Here is a 21,075-nt window from a genome sequence, read left to right as displayed (position 1 = left end):
AATCTTATGTAATACCACATCCCCCCATTTTCCAAGCTAAGTAACCACATTTAATTCCTCTTCTGTTTTATGTTTTCTCGCAGAATGTTATCCATTCTGTTACTGAACTCCACATGTTCCGAATTTAGTCATGGGGGCTCATGAGAGCATATAGAGGAGATTTAACAGAATAGTTCAAGGGATGAGGGATTTCAGCCAAAAGAAGTTATGTTGGAGAAACTGGACATATTTTCCTTGGAGCAAAGGAGATTAAGGGGGAAATTGGTGGAGAACATCATAACACACTCAGATATGGTATTCAAAGAAAAGAAAGGACAGAGGACACTGATTAAGAGTTGCAAACAAAATCTGAAAAACAACATTTTTACACAACAAATGGTAATGACCTAGAACTTGCTACTACAATGGTGGTGGAAGTGAAGACATTGAGAAATTTAAAAATGAAATCAGATGGTTTCTTGAGAAAAATAAACTTGAAGAGCTTCAGGGATGAGGTATTGGAGCTAGTGTGGACTCACAAGACTATGTGGCGTCCTGTATCATGTTTAATCTATGACTATAAACTATTTTCTGCTACCTTATGAAATTCTAAATATATTATATCTGTTGCATTATTTTCTTTTTATCCTTTCTGACACTTCTTCAAAGAATTCAGTTAAGTTGATTAAGTATGATCTTCACTTTAACAGCTTTTTAAAATTTCAATTTCTTGATAATTTTCTATTACATATGAATAAAGATTTTATTGCCTTTCCTACCATCAATTTTATTCTAATTATTCTATGATTTCCTGGATTTGTTCTATCTCTCCTTTGATATATATATATATAGAAATCAAATTAATTGTCCACGATTAAGTTGCACAATTTTCTTTTTTCAAAGGAATAATGCATAATATTCAAAATTCGTTTTTTCATTAATCAGATATGAAAATTAAATAGGGTACAGAAATATTCATTAGAATGTTTTAGGAGCTGACGGACTGATTTATGAGGATTCATTAGCAAAGCTTGAGTTCTTAGAGAAAATGAAATTGAGAGGGGGTTTGGTGGAGATGTTTGAAATCATGTTGTGTGGACAAATGAGGATAAGCCAGGGCTCAAGAGATGGGGTGCTGCGATGCTACTTACCAGGATTCGTGCTTTCAGAGAGGATCTCAGATTCATACAGCAATCAGAGCAGGATCGTCTCTGCTTCTTCACTCATTCCCTCGCAGACTAGGATGATTCTCTTCCACTCTCAGACTAAGGTGGCTACTGCAGGCTCTGTAACACTTAGGGTAGAAGGTGGTTATGGGAACGGCTGGGTGTTGGTGTTGGTGTGTGTTCCTTTCACTGTTTTCACTTGGTTTCCACCTTTTCCTGATGGCAAGTTTCGAGGTGCTCAACGCCTTCCCGAATCACTGGTGGGACTATCCATAAGGGTCCTGACATTCCAGGTCCCAAACTTCATCCTGAGGGTATGGAAGGTGCTTATGCAAGAGTTCTTTTAATGTGGGTGAGGATTTTATAAAATTACTGGGTGGATAACAGTTTATATAAGCACTGGGGTGGCAGGGTGTTATACGATTATTGGGCTGGGACATTCACAAAAGCATTGAAACTGGATGGGGTGTTTTATAAAACACTAGGTTTTCAGATGTTACTTAAAAGAAAACACTGGGCTGGTAGGGTGTTATGAAATTACTCAGGAGTTTAATACACTAAAAATGCTGGGCTGGGAGAATTATATAACCGTCTCTGGACCAGAGAGAGGCTGAATTGGTAAGGAGCTGTTCATCTTCCATATTTCCTGCTGGTAGGCTCACTAGAAATCTCTGAGTTGTTGGCTTTGTTGGCTGAGTCCAGGGCTCAGGAATTGCAGCTAGGAGCAGGGACCAGCATCTGGGGTTTGCCACTGAGATGTCTGGGCACCAGATTGGATTACAATTAAATTGGCACAAAACAACTGTCAATTAGCAAATGTTTTCTATGAAAAAATAATTAGTTAGGATCTGGCATGCACTGCCCATGATGTGGTGGATTTTCAAAAGGCAATTGGATAATTGCCTTAAGAGTAAAGACTTTCAGGGCAACAGGAAAAAAAAGCAAGTGATTGAATTAGCTGTATTGTGCTCACAAACAGTTGGCACAAATGTGATGTGCCAAATAGCCTCCTTCTGAACTGTAACCATTCTCTGAAAATATTTAAGAAGTGAAGTTCCTTCCATTTACAACAAATTATTTGAAACCAGCGCCCAATATTTCTGTTTTCATATTGATTGCTGTGCAACCACATTGGAACTTCACTCAGTATCTGTAATCAAAAATGAATGTGATTATGATAGAATAAAATATCCAAATGTTTTAGAACCTGCACTCATATTTATATCCTTTGCCCAGAAACAAATAAAACAGCCAAAAATCTAATAATAATATCTTCTTAAATAAGGTTACAATTTTAAAGTACATATGTTTAATTTTTCTAGGAGTTGGAATTAAAACGAGAACAGCAGCAGAAAATTCTGAAAAAGAAAGCTGGAGAGATTACCCATCTGAAGAAAACAAAGTGTTCCCCTATCATCTCACAGGAACAGCAGGTATATCTTAAAACATGTCTGGCTGCAATGTTTATTATTCTTCTCAGTAATATTTTTATTGTTGAAATGGAACAGAAGGAGATTCAAGATGGCGGCAACCCAGCAAGTCTGAGTCTGTAGTGCTCTGCCTAAGACGTGGGCAAAGTGGGGCACCCGCCTTCGCCACACTTTTTAATGAATTTAAAATAGATTTTGCCCAGCACACTTAGTCATTTTGCATCAAACTTGAACAGTTTGGTGCTGTTCTTAAAATGACTAAGGGCAAAAATTCCCAAAGTTTGCAACAGGCAGGGACCCCTCCACCACCCCCTCCAGCAGCAGCGGAGACGTCCACAGCCGCCTCAGGGGACTTATCTGCGGAGGCGAGCCTGGTCTCCGTGATCAACAAGCTGCAGGAGAGGATTGACGCCTTCATCGAAGAATCCACGAGCAGGTGGGAGTTGTTCTCGGTTGTGCTGCAGAAGCATGACCGAGAAATTGAAAAACTCGAACAACGCATTGGAGGGCGGAGCAAAAGGCCGTGACCTCGGAAGCTGCTGCCGAATTGGCTGTGGGCCGCGTCCGGTCTCTTGAGCAGCGAGTTCGGACCTTGGAAGAACACATAGATGATCTCGATAATCGGGGTCCTCGAAAAAATATTCAGTTGCTGGGCCTTCCTGAACAGGAAGAAGAAGGCCAGCTTGCAGTATTTTTGAAGCAATGGCTCCCTGTAATATTAAGGTTGGAGTCTGGATCAGGCCAGGTGCGGGTAGAGTGGGCCCACCAGGTTGCTATATGCAGGCCCGGGTCGGACCAGCGCCCCCACCCGGTCCTGTTCCGGCTCCAATGCTGGAAAGAGATACAGATGTTCCTGGAAGCCTCCAGAGTCCTGGGGAAGGATCCCCAGGCCATGATGCCCAAGGGTTCCAGAATTGTGTTATTCCAGGATTTTTCTCCAGCCATGGTCCACAAGAGGAGAGTATTTGATGAGATGAAGAAGCGCCTAAGAGACCTAAACATCCAATATTCCTTGCGTTACCCAGCAACGCTGCGATTCAGCCACGAAAGATCTGTATGCAACTTTGGATCACCGGAGTAATAGACTGTAAGAGTCCAATCATATGGATAGTGATTTTGCTTTGTGCCCCCCCATCCCCACCCTCCCCGGTTTACCCCTTCTTTCCTTCTCCATCCCTTTTTTTTTATTACCTTTTCCAGGGGGCAGGGAGGGGGGCTTTTTTGTTATTCACTATGTGATTTCTCTGTTTACAGGCCATGCGGCTTATTTAATTTATGTGGGGGGGGGTTTGTTTTGTCCTTTTTTTAGGGCGGAGTTCTCTTCTTCTGTCATCTGACTTAGTTTTCTAATAATTGCTAGGATTGTAACTTTGTAGTTTTACATATTCATATTTTGTATTATGTTTGCTTAAACACACCTAGGTATTGGTGTGTTGGGGGTGGAGAGGGAGTGTGGTGGGGGTGGGTCACTCACTTTTAACTTTGGTTTTATAGAACACTTGAATTTGTCTACTCCATTTTACAACACCAGGGTTGAGGGTGGGGCACTAGTTAAGGAGAGGTTATGATGGGGTTATTGACAGGTAGTTACCCCCCCGGGAGCAAGGGGGAATATCTCCTTTCAAATGTGTTTTGTATTTTTTTTACTTAGGAATAGTTTTTAATTGTATTGGTGTAAATGTCTTAAAGAAGTTTTGCTTTTGTGAATTTTTCATGGTCTTTATTCAGGGTGTTTTGGGTGCGGTTATTCCTCCTGGGGGGTCTCGGGCTTGTCAGGGCGATCATGGCTTGCTATTCGCTTAGGTGGTGGACCTGAAATGTCAAAGGGAGTAATTCACCAATCAAAAGGAAGAAGATACTATCAAACCTTAAAAAAGAAAGGGTTGATATAGCTCTTTTACAGGAGACACATCTACTTGACAAAGAGCACTTAAAATTACAACAGGGTGGATATGACCAGGCCTTTTTTTCATTTTTTAGCTCAAAAAGTAGGGGAGTAGTAATCCTCATTTGGAAGAATCTTCCTTTTAAAATCTTAAGCCAGATAAAAGATGAATCTGGACAGTATATACTGATCAAAGCCTTAATAAATGGAGAGGAGTATGGGATTTTGAATCTTTATTGCCCCCCCCCCCAGCATACCCCTTCAAATTTGTAACAGAAGCGTTCTCCAAGTTGATGGCTTTTGGGGTCTGCCATACAATTATAGGAGGAGATTTTAATTGTATTATGGACTCAGAGACAGTTCGGATACCCAAGAGTACTATGGATGTATCTCTTAGATCCAGACAATTGGCGGATCTAAATAAGGAGCTCAGGCTAGTAGATGTGTGGAGGTGCCTTCACCCCCAGGGCAGAGACTTTACTTTCTACTCTAACCCACACAAGTGTCATACTAGAATTGATATGCTTTTCGCTCCCTCAACCCTTTTGAATTCCATATTCTCCTGCAAAATAGGTAACATAGCAATTTCTGATCATGCCGCAGTATATATGGAAGTTAAGACTAGGGATGATGTGACAGGCCCCTGACATTGGTGTATGGATTCCTTTTTAATGAAGGATAGCAAATTTGTAAAATATTTCTCTCAAGAACTCAAAACCTTTTTGGAAATTAATTCAGATACGACCATTAACCCATCAACGATGTGAGAGACCATTAAGGCTTATGCACAAGGTTTGATCATGTCATATTCCACGACCCAGAAAAGACAAAAGGGAGAACAACAGCATCTACTCGAGGCTTGCTTGAAGGTAGCTGAGACAGCGTATGTTGATAGGCCCTCTATTACGAAGCTACAAAGGATTACAGCCCTTAGGACAGCTTTGAATATCGCACTTACTCAAACAGCAAAGAGGGAAATATTATTTGCAAAGCAAAGACTATATGAATATGGTGACAAGCCTGGCAGATATGTAGCGTATCTTGCTAGGAAAAATAAAGCTCCTCAAGCTATTAGGTCCATTAAGGAACGTGCTGGTACTCTGACTTGTGATCATAAAAGGATCAATACAGCCTTTAGAAAGTTCTATTATGAACTGTATAAATCACAGGACTGTGAGAATAGAACTAAGAAGGTGGAGTTTTTCTTCAAAAATCTGGCCTTTCCAGATTTAACCTTGGAGCAAGTGTCAATCCTGAATGCGCCCCTGGTAACCCAGGAAGTACTCGACGCAATTAGACAGCTTCAGAGTGGCAAAGCACCTGGACCACACTGATTCCAGGTTGAATTTTATGAAGAATTCATAGGGGAACTGGCTGGTCCACTCATAGACATGTATAACTATTCACACAGTTACGGCTACCTCCCGCCTTCATTGAGAGAAGCAAATATTTCTCTCATTCTTAAAAAAGGAAAGCCCCCAGAAGATTGCTCATCATATAGATCAATATCCTTGCTAAATGGAGATTTTAAAATCCTTTCTAAAATGTTAGCATTAAGATTCAAGAGGGTCTTACCATATATCATAAAAGAGGATCAGACGGGTTTATCAAGGGCCGTAGATCATCTAATAATATTAGAAGGGTCTTAAATATAATACAAGCCTGTCAACATACTGGGAAAGCATACTGGGATAGTTGTCTCCTTGGATGCAGAGAAGGCATTTGACTGGGTTGAATGGTCATATCTTTTTTACACACTGGAAAGGTTTGGTGTTGGAGAGGTATTTTCTAAATGGGTCTCAATATTATACAATGACCCCAAAGCAGCCCTGATTACCAATGGTTTAGGTTCAGATAACTTCAGCGTGGGTAGGGGGCTGTCGTCAGGGATGTCTTCTCTCACTGTTATTATTCACGCCTAATAATTGAACCTCTAGTGAAAGCTATACGAACCGACTCTAACCTAGTGGCTCCGAGGGTTGGTTTGGGTAAACATAAAATCACTCTTTATGCAGATGATATCCTCCTGTTTTTAATCCCTCGCTTAATTCAAGTAATTAATCTATTAAGTACGTTCTCAAGCTACAAAATCAATTTTACGAAATCAGAGGGCATGCCATTGGGTGGTCTCGCTAGTATATCCAATTTATCGGACGGATCTTGTTTCCCTTTCGGTGGTCACTGGAGGGTTTTCTATACTTAGGTATTTTTATCACCCCAGTATTTGGTCAGCTGTATAAAGCCAATTATATACACCCACTAGAAAAAAATAAGGCAGGACCTTCAATGCTGGGGAGATCTCCCAATTTTCCTGATGAAGGGCTTATGCCCGAAACGTCGAATTTCCTGTTCCTTGGATGCTGCCTGACCTGCTGTGCTTTAACCAGCAACACATTTTCAACTGTGATCTCCAGCATCTGCAGACCTCATTTTTTACCCGGAGATCTCCCAATATCCTGGTTAGGCGGAGTAGCTCTCGTTAAAATGAATATTCTGCCTCGTCTCTTATATCTTATGAGAATGCTCCCTTTGACATTGCTGAGACTGATGTTACGTAAACTACACGGCTGGCTTGGTTCCTTTATTTGGAACTATAGATGGCCCCTTATCAAATTTGAGAAGCTGCAGCTTCAACAAGCAAGGGGAGGACTGGATTTTCCAGTCTTTAAGAGGTATCAGTTGCGCTCTCTATTAGGCTATGTAGCCGATTGGGTCTCTTGTGACCCACAATCAATCTGGTTAGACATCGAGACCTCCCAAGCAAAGTGTCCCCTCATCAATCTTTTATTTTTAGATAAGATGAGAGCTATTAAGGACTATTGTATAAACCCTATTGTATTAAATACAATTAAAGCCTGGAGGATAATGCGGCAAGATGAGGGTAACTTACAAAAAACCTCTCCTTATACTCCTATAGTGGGAGCATAGGGTTTTCAGCCAGGGCAGATAGATGCTACATTTAAAACCTGGAGGTCCAGAGGTGTCTCTTGCATAGGGGACCGGTTTGATGGGGAGTTTATGATGTCTTTTGAGCAGCTGCGCCAGACGTTTGCACTACCTAATGGAGACCTTTTTTGGTATTTCCAAATACGAGATTGTGTACAGAAGAAGACCACATTATTAGACAGTCCCTACAAATCGGATAGGGAGAGAAGAGTACTATGGCCAATAGGTCCACCCTCAGTCAGTACTCTTTATCACTCATTACATAATGAAGTATCGAAAGACATGGAACGACTGTTTAAAATATGGAACCAGGAATTGGAGTTAGAAATCCCTTCAGAAATTTGGGAGGACATCTGGGAAAATGCCAGAAAGATCTCTATTTGTAATAGAACTCAAGCTATTCAATAAAAGATAATCCACAAGGCTCATATAGCACCAGAATGACTGGAAAAATTTAGGGTAGGAACATCCCCAATGTGTCCTAAATGTAAAATAGAAGTGGGTACTCTCATGCACTGTTTATGGGACAGAGTAGCGAATGCTCTGACAGAAATCTTGGGAACGGAGATTGGATTGGATCCAGTGTCTCTTCTCCTGGGCTTTTCAAATGTGCCCTCCTTGGATGTGCACTGGAGGAAATTATTCTCCATTCTCTCTTTTTGTGCAAGGAAAAATATCTTAGTGAATTGGGTAGCTAAGGGTCCTCCAGGACTTTCAAACTGGCACAGGTTAATCATGGAATATATCCCCCTTGACTTCCTCACAAATATGGTGCACCAAAAAACTGAATTATTCTATAAAATATGGCAGCTCTTTTTGAACTATATAGATACAGATATTTCGGCCATGTTGTCAAGGGCTTTTGTCTAGCTGTGGTAGTGGTTCTGGCTGGTCCGGGGACCCCATCCTGGGGGAGGAGTCCCGTATAAATACAGGTTTTATTATGATTTGATGTTAATCCATTTTGAGTACATATTTAATTATTACATTATTTCTTACTAGTAATATAAGATATTTTATGCTTTGGTTGTTTGTAGGGTAGATTAGTAGTTAGCTGAGTTTTTTTTCTCCTTTTTTTCTTTTGTTGTGTTTTGGCTATTATTTATTTCTTTTTTAATATATATTTAATTGTATATTCGTATTTATATTTGTTTGTATTACTTTGTAATTTTGTAAAAAATGTTAAAAAGAATCGCTTTTTTCTTTCAATAAAAATACCTATAAAATGAAGAAATGGAACAGAAAATGGGATAAAATACAGTATGGGCTATCAATGCACTGCAGCCTGATTTGCATGGCCAGCTTATTTATTACCCCAATGCCTGCTAGCTTAGGTACAATTCCATTGCTACCATCATCTTTCAATCGTTTAGTTGAAGAGCTATATTATCTTTTTTTGCTGTGTGAGACAATTTCACTCCCAAATGTACTTCCATCGGATTTGCATTGTTAGAGTAAGTGCAATTGACTGCGATAATCCCTGTTTTGAACTAATTTTGAATTTGAGGTTTATGTCTGTGTTAATAAAAGACTGCAGCACTTGTTTTCAAAACGTTTGAACAAATCGTGTTGGCAGATGAGGAAGGTGCTGCATGTATACTGAATGTAGTAAAGTCCCCATTGTCCCAGAGGACCATATGGCTGCTCTCTCATTAGAGATGAGGGTCACCACATTTCAAAAAAAGGGCAAGATTGAGGAGGTGTGACATTCATGGTAACTCCTGTTGGTGCAGGAATTGAACCTGCGCTGTTGGTGTCAGTTTGCATTGCCAAATTAACTAACAAACACCCATATGAGATGTTAACTCACAGGTAACTATTTTGTTTATTTATATTTCAAGATAGAGATAACAAACCTGGGGCCAACTCCAAATCTGCAACAAAAACAAAGTGCTGGAAATACTGAGCAGTTCTGGCAGCATAATTGGAGAGGGAAACCTAGTTACATTTTGAGTCAAATATAATTCTTCTTCAAAACTGAATGAGGGTGGGTGTATGATAGATCATATATTATTAAAAGCAAGGGTAAGGTGTAGGAAAAAGTGAAAGGGCGGTCTGGGTTAGAGTAAAAAATGAGAAATATTTAATGACTAAAGTTGTCATGGAAAAAAAGCAAAGGGAGTAGTAATGGTTGGAGCAAAGAAACAAGAGTGCTTGTCCAAACCGACTGTAAGTGCCAGAATAGTGGACAGCTCAATCTGAGAGCAGAACCATGAATAACAAGATTCTTACTGGCAAATGGCAATAAAATCAGATCAAAATGACAGGCAGAGTTCATGCTGTGAAGTTGATGAACTCAATGTTGAGTCAACAAACTGTAAAGTGCCTAATTGGAAGATGAGGGCTGGCTATCGAGCTTGCATTCAGCTTCATTGCAATACTGCAGCAGATTGAGGACAGAAATGTAACTGTAAGAGGAAGATGATTAAAATGACTAGCAACTAGAAGGTCAGGGTCATGCTTGCAGTTTGAGCTAAGGTTTTCCTCAAAGTGGTCAATTTTTAGACTCCTCAATGCAGATGAGATCACATTGTGAGCAATGAATACTGAATGCATTGTAAATAACTGTTTCACCTGGAAGGAGTTTGGGGCCATGGACTGACTGGCATCTAGTTGCTGAACTTGTCATTCCTTTTTTTAAACAAGGGCAAAATGTTTGCAATTCTCCCCAGTCCTCTGGCACCATTGCTGAGTCAAAGAAAGACTGGAAAATTATGGCCGGGACATTTGCCATTTGCCTCCTTCTGTTTGCATAAGTCTCATCTGGTCCCAATGCTTCATCAATAACTGGTCAATTTTAAACCCTTTAATTGTCTGAATGACATGGTTTCTCACCATCATTTGGGCGGTATGCAAGGTATTCAATTAATATCGTCGCTATGCCTCTTGCTGCTATGCATAAATCTCCTTTTTGGTTCTCAATTGGCCTCATTCTATCTTTCACTATACTTGTTACAATACACTTTTTACATACATAACATGCCGAGAAAAGATTTGGGAATTTCCACTTCTGTTAGTTGCTTGTTTCTTTTATACTATTTGTTTATCTTATTTGCTTTTTCAATTCCCTTCTGAACTTTCATTATTCAATTTAGTTTGGTGATATCTTATTCACCTGACATCAAAACACACTTTTTCTTCTTCAGTTTAACCTTTGTGTCTATAGGCAGAATCTTATCAGATTCTGGGCAATGTGGGTTCTGGCCAGATATGTGGCAGAATTGGGCAATGTGTTTGGTGACGCCCATCTCAGTCTCAAGGTCATCTGGTTGTATCTTGTATTTTTCACTTGAGTGATGTAGTGAGATTTTAACTAGGCAGTGATGAGTTCCGATTGAGGACCATTATTGCTTGTTAAACACATTGTTAATATTCCATCACATTATAGATTGTGATCTTGCCAAACAAATGAGCTGTCAGGAAAACTATACGGAAACCGGAGCAGGTGTTTGGCAGGTTCAACTTGCTCCTTCCTCCAAATGGCTACCATCTTTCACACTACCAAACTGCAGAGCAGAGCAGAGCATGATCCATGAACATCTGCTAAACATGTACTGCATGGACCATGGAATCTGGTATTTGACTTTCAAGGGACTATCACCAACATCCTGGCACCTTCCAATGCACTGGCATTGCATTCTGTAAGGGCAGACTTGTCTTGCAGGGCACACCAGCAACTAAGACTGTATGTCTGCCTCAGGTACCACACAGGGTCAGGAACTCATTTCGTGATGTAACTGTGCTCAGGGGCCTATGCCTCTGTGTTTCCGGGATTAGGCTACGATCAGTTCTTTGGCTCCATGGAGGCCAGTCATGATGGTAGGTAAATAAATGTGAAAATATCCCTTCATTTAGCATTAGACTTACAGAATTTAAATCCTTTAAAACAAGGACAATAAAGTCACATTGACATACAACAAAATTGAAAGCCATTAAGTTAAAAAAAATTACATTAAGAAGGCATTACAACAGAAATAGTATTTTCTGGAAAATTTAACTTCAGAAATGGTCCAAATGGAACACAGTTCAACTTGGATAGAAAACTTCTTAAGGTATAGTATTCTGTGTACAGAACCTAAATAATCATATGGAAGAAAACTCCAAGAGCTGCAAATCTCACCACCTCACCCCTGTTCCACCTTCAAACTGTCACCACCACTCCCTGGCCTTTTCTCAGTAGAAATTCTTGGGAACCTGACAAAACTTCCAAGTATCTCTATTTCTGCCTACCTTACAAACCCTGAAAGCTTATCTGTGGCTACTTTCCAAAGACTCAGGTCCAGCTTGATTTCAATCTCAAATGAAGGTCTTCTATCAGTCTGAAGCTGTCAACTGTTTAATTTCATTGACAAGAAACCTAGTGGACTGAGAGAAGTAGTCACAAATTCAGTCTGTTTCTTTCCTGAAAATGTGGTGAAAGTGGGTAGATTCTTGTGCAAGCAACTGAAAGGTTATCAGATGTAGGTGCAAATACAAATTTGAGATTACAGTCTGATCAGCCATGATCTTATGGAATAGTGAAGCAAGCTGAAGGAGGTGAATAGCGGACTCCAGCTCCTTATTTGCTTGTTTTCATCCTTTGTTTTCATTTGCATGGCTAACAGGGATATTTTTCTTTTGGGCTTTTTTTTAAAAAAAGCGTAATCTCTACAGAGACCTGTCTTATGTGTTGTGTTAAGGTATCTGTATTTGGGAATTAGGGAATATAGTTCTAATTTCTAATCCAGATATGAAATGAATTATCATAGCTCCTCCCTCAGAAACCAACCTTTTCTTTTAAGATATTGATCTGCTGTGCTTTCCCACCATTTTTTTGTTCTTATTTCTCTATTAGATAATATGATACACATCTCTCTCAAAGTCAACATAACTTCTGCTGTATAAAATATATACCACCAAAATATGTTAATGTCACATGGAATGCAGTTGTTCAAGAGGTTGATACCTTGAATGTTAACTAGTATGCAACATTGTTTTAAGAATAAGGTTTTTTTGTGTTATAATAGATGCATTATTTTGTGTTCATTAAAAGTCGCCTGGCGAAAGTCATTTTTACTCTGGACTGGAATACAAACAGAAAGTAGTTGGTTAACTTGATGATTGATTAAATGAAACACTTGTCTGATATTGCAATTGATGGAATAGTGAGGCTTGATTATCAGTCTATTTTTCTTGTCTCCATTTCAACAATATTAAGTATTAATAATTGGGGAAAAAAGCTTTGAAGGGAGATGATGTCTAAGATGCTGATTTCTGAAAGGGTTAATGCAGAAGAGTGTGTTAAGCACCAACATGATATGGAATTTGATGGGTGAAGAACTCTGGATCTCAAAGGAGGTGCACCTAACATCTAGTTGTTCCTCATAGTCTTGATAACATTGTCTGTCATACCAATTCAACTTGTACTTGATTTATATGATGCAACACACTATGTCTTGTTTAAACAAAAAGCCACTTATAAGACTAGCAGATGGCTTTTTTTCTACCAGACTAAATCAGTCAGGCTCTTCTGCTCCTAACCTATAAGGCAGCAAATCTACCAAATGTATCTTTCACCAGGTGAGGATCAGTCTATTTATTCTAATATTACACTTGCTTCTTTTAAGTTATGTATTACATTTTCTGTGACGTGAGATATGAAATGAATTATCAAAGCTCCTCCCTCAGAAACCAAGCTTTTCTTTTAAGATATTGATATGAAGTGCCTTTCCACTATTTTTGTTCTTATTTCTCTATTAGATAATATGATACACATCTCTCTCAAAATCAACATGTCTCCTGCTGTATAAAATATATACCACCACAATTTGTTAGTGTCACATGGAATGCAGTTGTTTAAGAAGGCAACTCATCACTTTCTCGAGGACAAATAGGAATGGGCATCAAATGTTGGTCTTGTCAGCAATGCCTATGTCCGATGAACAGATAAATTAAGATAGATACATTTTTATCACTGTTGTTTCCCATTTTACTTGGGTGTTTGATGTTACCTGTGTACATCTGAATCTACTTTTAGAGGATTGATGAACAACGCAAATGGTTGGATGAGGAGGTGGAGAAAGTTCTGCAGCAAAGACAAGCTCTAGCTGAGTTGGAAGAGGACTTGAGAAAAAGGGAAGTTATTGTAGACAAAAAAGAAGCACTATTACAGGAGAAAAACCAATTGGAAATGAAACGGTTACGCTCCAGTCAGGTAAGAACGCACTTCTCAACTTGTCTGTAAAATTACAAGGTCTCAACATTCTACTATGCTGATGGGAAAATCATGCAAGATTTCCCAGGCAGAAGACTAACCTGATATGCTTATTCCACAGAAAACCATACTTCTCTCATAACATTCAAAATATTCAAGTGCACATTCCCCAGTTAGCTTACACTTGTCAGCCCTCAGAATTTAACTGAAATCAGAGGCACAGCTACGTAGACATTTGATTTGACTAATACTAAACCAATAATACATGGTAACAAACTTGTGTTCCAGATTACCGTGTTACCTTGCAGTTGCACACAATCACCTTAGAAATGCTGTTGAAGTGATCTTAAGCAAAGGCTACCACCTACTTGGACGTTGATAGGTAAGGCCTATCAACTTGCTTTCTCATATCACCAGAAAAGGCTTGGAAATGGATTATCTAACTACACTTAATCAGGAAATAGATACCTAAAATTTTGGAAAGGAGCCAAAAGCTATCTTACTTCATTTAGTAGCTTGAAATACTGGCCTACAACTTGCTGTGTGTTTGACAACAAACTCTCAGCATTCAGCATCATTAAACCTCTGAATTAGATCACAATTTCAAGGTGTTGTCCTAGTATAGAGTAAAAATTCTTAAGATGCAGTCTATCATTTACTACTCAGTGACGAGCTGTGAGAATGACCACCTTCACATTGAGGATACCCTCCATTGTGTCATATAGCACTATCACCATGGGAAATGGGACAGACTTCAAACAAATCTAGCAACTCAAGATTGCACATCTATGAGGTACTATAGGCCATCAACAGCAGCAGAACGTACTCCAACATAATCTGCAACCTCATGGTCTGGCATATCCACCACTCAACCATTACCATGAAACCTGGAGGACCAACCCTGGTTCAGTGAGAGTGCTAGAGGGCATGCCAGGATCCAAAATAGGCATACCTAAGAATGAGGTATCAATCTGGTAAAGATAACAACAGCATAAACAGCAAATGATAAACAGAGCTAAGCTATCCCGCAACCAACAGATCAGATCTAAGCTTTGTGGTCCTGCCACATCCAGTTGTAAATGGTGGTGGACAATTAAACCACTCACTGGAGAAGGACGTTCCTTCAAATATCGCCACCTTCAGTGATGGCAGAGTCCAGCTTATCAATGCAAAAGATAAAACTGAAACATTTGCAGCAATCTTCAGCCAAAAGTGCTGAGTGAATGATCCAACTCGGCCTTATCCAGTGGTCCCCCGTATCTCAGTTACCAATCTTCTGCCAATTCAATTCCTTCCACATGATGACAAGAAACACTTGGAGGCACTGGATACAAAGGATATGGGCTCCAGACAACATTCTGATAATAGAACTGAAGACTTGTGCTCCAAACGCACCACCACTTCCATCTAGAAGGACAAGGGCAGCAGATACGTGGGAGCACCACTACCTGCAAGCTACTCACATTCTGACCTGGAATTATATTGCCATTTCTTCACTGTTGCTGGGTCAAAATGCCAGCATTCTCCCCAAAGGGCATGTGGGTCAACCTGCAGCATGCAGACTGCACCTGTTCAAGAAGGCAGCTCACCATTACCTTCTCAGTGGCAACTACGGTTTGGCAATGCCCATGTCCCATTAATGAAGAAAAAAATACTCCCCATAGCCATCAATTGAAAAATTAATGATCTGAAGATGACTCCTTTCTGCTTTCATATCATTGTTAAGCCTTGTTCAGTATGATGTAATTGTATGTTTAATGGAAATTTAAGGTAGTAACTGCTGAACAACCATTGTCCCATTGGAATAGTTTACTTTAGGAACATTGCTAAATGTCTCTTATGATTAATTACAATATTTTTTAAAAACTTGTAAATAATTTTTTAAAATACACAAGTTTTTTTCATATTTCAGCTTCTCAGCCTCATGAATGTTTCATCTTTACTTTGTTCTCTGTTAAATTCTTAAGTTGTTTAAATCTTAGTGTTTATTATTTCTTGATTGATTGACTGACTGTGAGACTTCTTTAATGTGATATGCTGAATGGACAGCTTAATGACATCATTGAAGCACAACCAACACTTGAAGTCCTTACTAAATTACCCTACAAGCTATTGCACTTCAAGAAAGGTAACATTAACTTTCACATACTGAGTTAGCACAGCTTTCATTGAGTTTAGCAATGAGTGTTTTGCATCAACATTAATTGAAAAACCTGGGCTAAAATCTTTCAATATGAATGTTTCTTGACTGGATACAGTATTAGTTCTGATACAACTATTGAATTATTCGTTAAATAATCAGTTCTGGATAATTTTCATTTTTAATTTTGAAGTGCTTACATTGAAATACTTAGGGTTAAAATGAATTAGGGTTTTAGTAACACCTGACCCCAACTCTACAAATCAATATTGTGGTATAAGCTGTATGGCTTAATCTATTTTAATATAATTTATTTTAGAGTTTAGATTTTGAAGTAGTATTGTGTGGGTTTTGGTCTGTGTGTATGAGAGGGTTTAATAATTAATAATGAAGAAAAGAGATACTTCAGAAAAAGTTAGAAATAGGTTATATCAGTGTAAGGGTTTCAGTTAGAAAGTTCCAGACCAGAAGTGTTTGGTTCAGACCCTTAGCGGTTATTCAAAGTTAAGACTATCTAAATTCAATTTTGTGAATACTCAAGGTTGAGGCTACCAAACTCTCAAGATCAGGGCTTAAAAGAAACAATTGAATGAAATTTTAGACATGATAGAAGAGCAGATGTTCCCTCCTTATCACAGTATGTAACATGATGTAATAATATTGAGTTAAATGGGATTGTATTTTTAACTATGTATTTCAAAATCATTCAAATTGTGTTATCTATAAATAACTTGGCTTGTTCTGCTTTACTTTCTTTTATTTTGCATAACAAACTTCTATTGCATTGCATGCTTTCGTAAGAATACCTCTTTAAGAAAAGATCTGCAGAGTCAAATTTCAGTCTGCGATCTGCTTTGTCCAGTAATAACATCAACTAGGATTATAACAATATTGATTATTTATTTTTCAGGCTTTGAACAAAGATATTTTAAATTTATCCATTCGTTTAAACACAATAGAAAGGGAATTATCAGACAAAAGCACTCAACTTCAGAATAGTACTGCAGAGGAAAGAAAAACCATTTCAGAAGAGATGCAAGTACTTCAATGGGAAAGAGCTCAGCTGCTGAAAAGAAGACACTGTCTGGATGAGAAATTAGAGCTTGGAAATGTTCTGTCACCTGAGGTATAATATCTTTTCTTTTTGTTTAAAAACTTGTTCATTACTTAGTTCTGAAGTAATGAGGGTGTATGTGAAAGTCACTAGAAATTTCAATTGATCCAGACATCGTAACATCATAAAGAATCCCTCTTAATTCCTTAATATTCTACAATATTGAAACACACTGTAGGTATAATATTCCCAGCCTTGTATAATGGGGGCAGTAGTAAGTCCGGTGATAAAATATGGTGATAAAATATAAAAAAAAGATGCTCAACATCAAGGAAAATAAGTCTGATTTTTTCACCCAATGTTTTATTGGTGGGACAAGAATTTCAATAGTGAGCTGTGAAAGAGGCCTATTTGCAGCATTAGTATTGCATTATTACTTTATTTCATCTCATTTATATGCAGTTTGCTATTTTCAGTGAAAAGAAACTCTTCAGCAACAATTCCCACGTCAACATTGGAGTAGGAAACTGACAACTGCAATTCACAGGTGTCTTCCTATATAAGAGTTTCCATCTTGGCTAGCATTCCCCAACATCTCCGGATCAGTGTTCTCTCTAATTTTATTCTTCTGTGTCAACTTCCATGTCTGAACACTGCAAGTTGCAGAACTATAAATCAAAACACCATACGCAAAGTGTTGAAGCAGCTAAGCTCAGGAACAGCTGCGCAGCTTAGAAAGAACGTTGCTCAGGACACACTATGTGAGCAACAACCATCTAAAAGTGTTCCCTTTGAGCTGTGTGAATGCATTCATGTGTAGACACTCCAAAGTTCCAATGCATGGCAGTTGGCGTCAGCATGTCTGGTTCCAGAAATCACTGTCACCCAACCAGGAAGATAATTAGAGCGAATTCTGTGAACTGTCTCCCCCCCATGTTTGGAGTTTAATATTGGCAAAGTACCAACCTGAGCACAGGGACAAGCACCCATTCCCTGTTTCAGAAATCAGTCAGAAAAGATGGTGAGTTGTCTCAAGTGAGTGAGTGGAAAGTGCAGAAGGCAGGAAGGGTTGGGAGTTCGGGGAAGGGTTAAAGTCATTGAAGGAGTCATTGAAGGAAGGTGCTGCATTCAGTATTGAAAGTGAAAGGCCATTAATCTTGGTGGGAAGTTGGTGCAATGGTTTGTTAAAGTGAGTGTGCAGTCGCAGAGGAGAGATGGTGGCACTTACCAATGTAGAGCACAGAAGGTCATTAAACTTCTTGCAGCAAGAAGGCCCTGGTCCTGGTAAGCATTTTGCCACTGCTGAACACAAGATAGTGGAAAAGTGGCACATGAAGTGTGATTCATACTTAACAAAGTGAGTAGCCAAAAATTGCATAAGATAACTCACAAGACCAAATGAAGAAAAACATTCCATGAAACTCTGCAAAATTGACACTTAGCTAATCTATGGTAAAATTCAGCTCTGTGTATTTCTTTCTTTCAAGTATATCTTTAAAATGAAGCAGTTTTAGAGTACAGGAATAATTGGAACAGAAGGAATCAGCATAATTTAGCCCTCATTTTAAAATCCTCTTTCTGTCCCTATTTTTCTATTGTCATTATAACTTTCTATGTTGGCATGAATAATAGAAATATAATTGTACATTGCTTACACTTATGGCACAGCAATTTAACAAATGCATTGTTTGTTATCAATGGACTGGCATCTAGAATGAAAAGATTGACAGGGAATATGTACAGCTGCAAAACCGTTATTATAGATACATGGTATGTCAAAGTCTTAATACTGAGAAGAAAATTACTGGAAACAGCAAAAATGGCCAGAAACCTCAACCTGATTATATGAAGACATTTCTTGACGAAGTCATATTGGTGACATTCCAATTTGATTACCACTTGCGTTGGTACATATGCATTCTTTTCACTGAGCATAGATTATTCTGCTAATCAACTGTAGTTTATGTTGAATAGGATTGATGTGAAAAAAGTTTTAACCCTCTTTTTGAACATCAATCAGTTACAGAGAGCTGTTACTTTATTGGTAGCCATTGCCAAAATGAAAGCAAAACGAAAACTCCACATCAAAAAAACCCACATCAAGACTGTAATCCCAGCATTCATAAAAAGAATCTTAAACATACAGCCCACTCATCATTTTCTATGTTTCTGAAACTGATATGACCATTTAAAAAACTATTTGTTGCATTTTTTCTATATAATATGTTGTGAGAAGAATAGATGAAGTTCACAATTATCATTTAAATAATTCAAATACATTATTATAAACATTGTGAGCATGTTTATAATGTGAATTTAGGTCAGGATAAAACTATATTTTTGAAGTATCCAGAATGTCTATTGAACTTTGTTGGAAGTTTCTCAGCTTAATATGAGAGGCATTTGGTATTATGAGAAGGAATGTCCCCACATGCTTGCTCTAACATTAAAATGAACTATCCACAAAGTAGAGCCCTATAATTTCACGGTATTCAGAGTTATTTTGTTGTTACAGTCAGTGCAAGATGCAAAAAATATTGTAGCTGAGTAACCTGGCTTTGCATCATCTTCAATGTCATGAATTTTAAATGGCCCAAAATTGTAAGAGTTCTCAATAAATTAAATTAGACGTTGAAAATATTTCCTATACAGAACCTTAAATGGCATGCATTTGTAAAACTTGTATATGAATTTAAAGTAAAAATGAAAACTAAATTACATTTTAGTGCATAAAGGATTGAATTGATGAACTAAAGATAAGGTAGAATTATTGCCAAATCATATATTTTGATAATCATACATGTGTCTGCTCCTTGAAAGAACCATCTAGTTAATCCTCTTGCTCTTCCTTTGCTTATTACACTTCAGTTTCTTTAACGTACATATCCAGTTCCTTTTGAAAGTTACTATCAAAAATGTTCTCACTCATCTTTCAGGTAGAGTAACTAAGGTAATCCAGCAGGATTGAGACAAATTCAACAAGTAATTACATCTGTCTTATTTCTCAGGAAGAGCGAATACTCTTCCAATTGGAGGAAGGCATTGAAGCTCTGGATGCTGCCATAGAATACAAAAATGAAACTATTAATTGTCGTCAAGATTCATTGAGGGCCTCAGATGGTAGCCTTAACCAAAATGAGGCAAATGTAATGTTTAGACTGGGTGCTTTATCGGCTGCTGAGACAAGAGTCCTTCTATGCAGATACTTTAATAAGGTAAAGCCATACGTTCCTTACATCAATTCCATAATTTTTTTATGTATGTAATGTGATTTGTTAAATTGAAAACAGCATTTAATTGGTAATAATTTGCATACTTTAATGAAAATGTGAATTAAAGTAGGTTTATGAAAAACCGGAATCAATCTAATCCAATATTGTGTAATCTTGACATGTATTCTTTCATTTTAACAAGGCATATCTTTTCAAACTAAAAATGTGGTTTATTAAATTTTGGTAGCTTTTGAACTAGTGGTGGTTATATTATACCTATAGTACATTGCACAGTACTGAGTTGCTAGCAATTAAGACAAAATATATCCTGCACTCATAAGCAGCAGGGAGATGGTGATTTAGTATGCAAGTGCAACTTGTCGTCTTGCAGATGGGTTATTAAACTGCGGTCCCATCTACTATTTACATATTTCAGATGGATGTTAAGCATCGTTTGGCAGTATTCACAGAGGAGTAGAGAGTTCTCCAGGTGAACAAGTCAAATTCCTTTCCTAAGGGAAAGCAAAGTCACCATTTTGTTGCTGTTTGAGATTCTGGTGTATATGACTTTCTATTTCTCTATTTCATAATAACTACTGCCGTTTTGGATTTTAGCTACTGCCTGAACCAGAGACGGGTAGCAGCTTAAAGTAACTGTGCCTACAGCTTCACATAAGCAGCTAGGCTAATTGAGTAGCCTGCAGCCAGCTCCCAGCATGAGGCTAGCAGGCCAATGCTCCAGTGAAAACATAAAATAGCTGAAAAAACTCAGCAGATCTGGCAGTATCTGTGGAAACAAAGCAGAGTCAACATTTCAGGTCCAGTGCACAGAACTGAAGAAGAGTTACTGAAGCCGAGACATTGACTGTTTTGTCTCCACAGATGTTGGCAGACCTGCTGAGTTCCTCCAACTATTTCTGTTTTTATTTCAGATTTTCAGCATCCACAGTTTTTTGTTTTTGTTTAGGCCAACATTCCAGGCAGGTTTTGAGGCCCACACTGTGCATTGCTGAGTGTTGTAGCAACCACAGACAGCCCTGTAGAGGCTGTCCTGTCCACCCCTCACAGTA

General features: G+C 38.4%; 1 protein-coding gene across 1 annotated transcript in view; it reads left to right on the top strand.

Annotated features, from left to right (window-relative positions):
- LOC132825920 (kinesin-like protein KIF27) overlaps positions 1 to 21,075 on the top strand; it is a 114,438-nt gene that overhangs the window by 65,244 nt on the left and 28,119 nt on the right. The window contains exons 11-14 of the mRNA XM_060841556.1: positions 2,468 to 2,578; positions 13,423 to 13,599; positions 16,650 to 16,865; positions 19,802 to 20,008. Of these exons, the coding sequence (XP_060697539.1) occupies positions 2,468 to 2,578; positions 13,423 to 13,599; positions 16,650 to 16,865; positions 19,802 to 20,008 (711 nt within the window). The remainder of the gene's footprint in view (positions 1 to 2,467; positions 2,579 to 13,422; positions 13,600 to 16,649; positions 16,866 to 19,801; positions 20,009 to 21,075) is intronic.

This window comes from Hemiscyllium ocellatum, chromosome 2 (assembly GCF_020745735.1).
Source record: "Hemiscyllium ocellatum isolate sHemOce1 chromosome 2, sHemOce1.pat.X.cur, whole genome shotgun sequence".
NCBI classification, from domain to species: Eukaryota; Metazoa; Chordata; class Chondrichthyes; order Orectolobiformes; family Hemiscylliidae; genus Hemiscyllium; species Hemiscyllium ocellatum.
The sequence above is the reverse complement of the archived record's forward strand: the minus strand, read 5'-3'. Positions and strand labels throughout refer to the sequence as shown.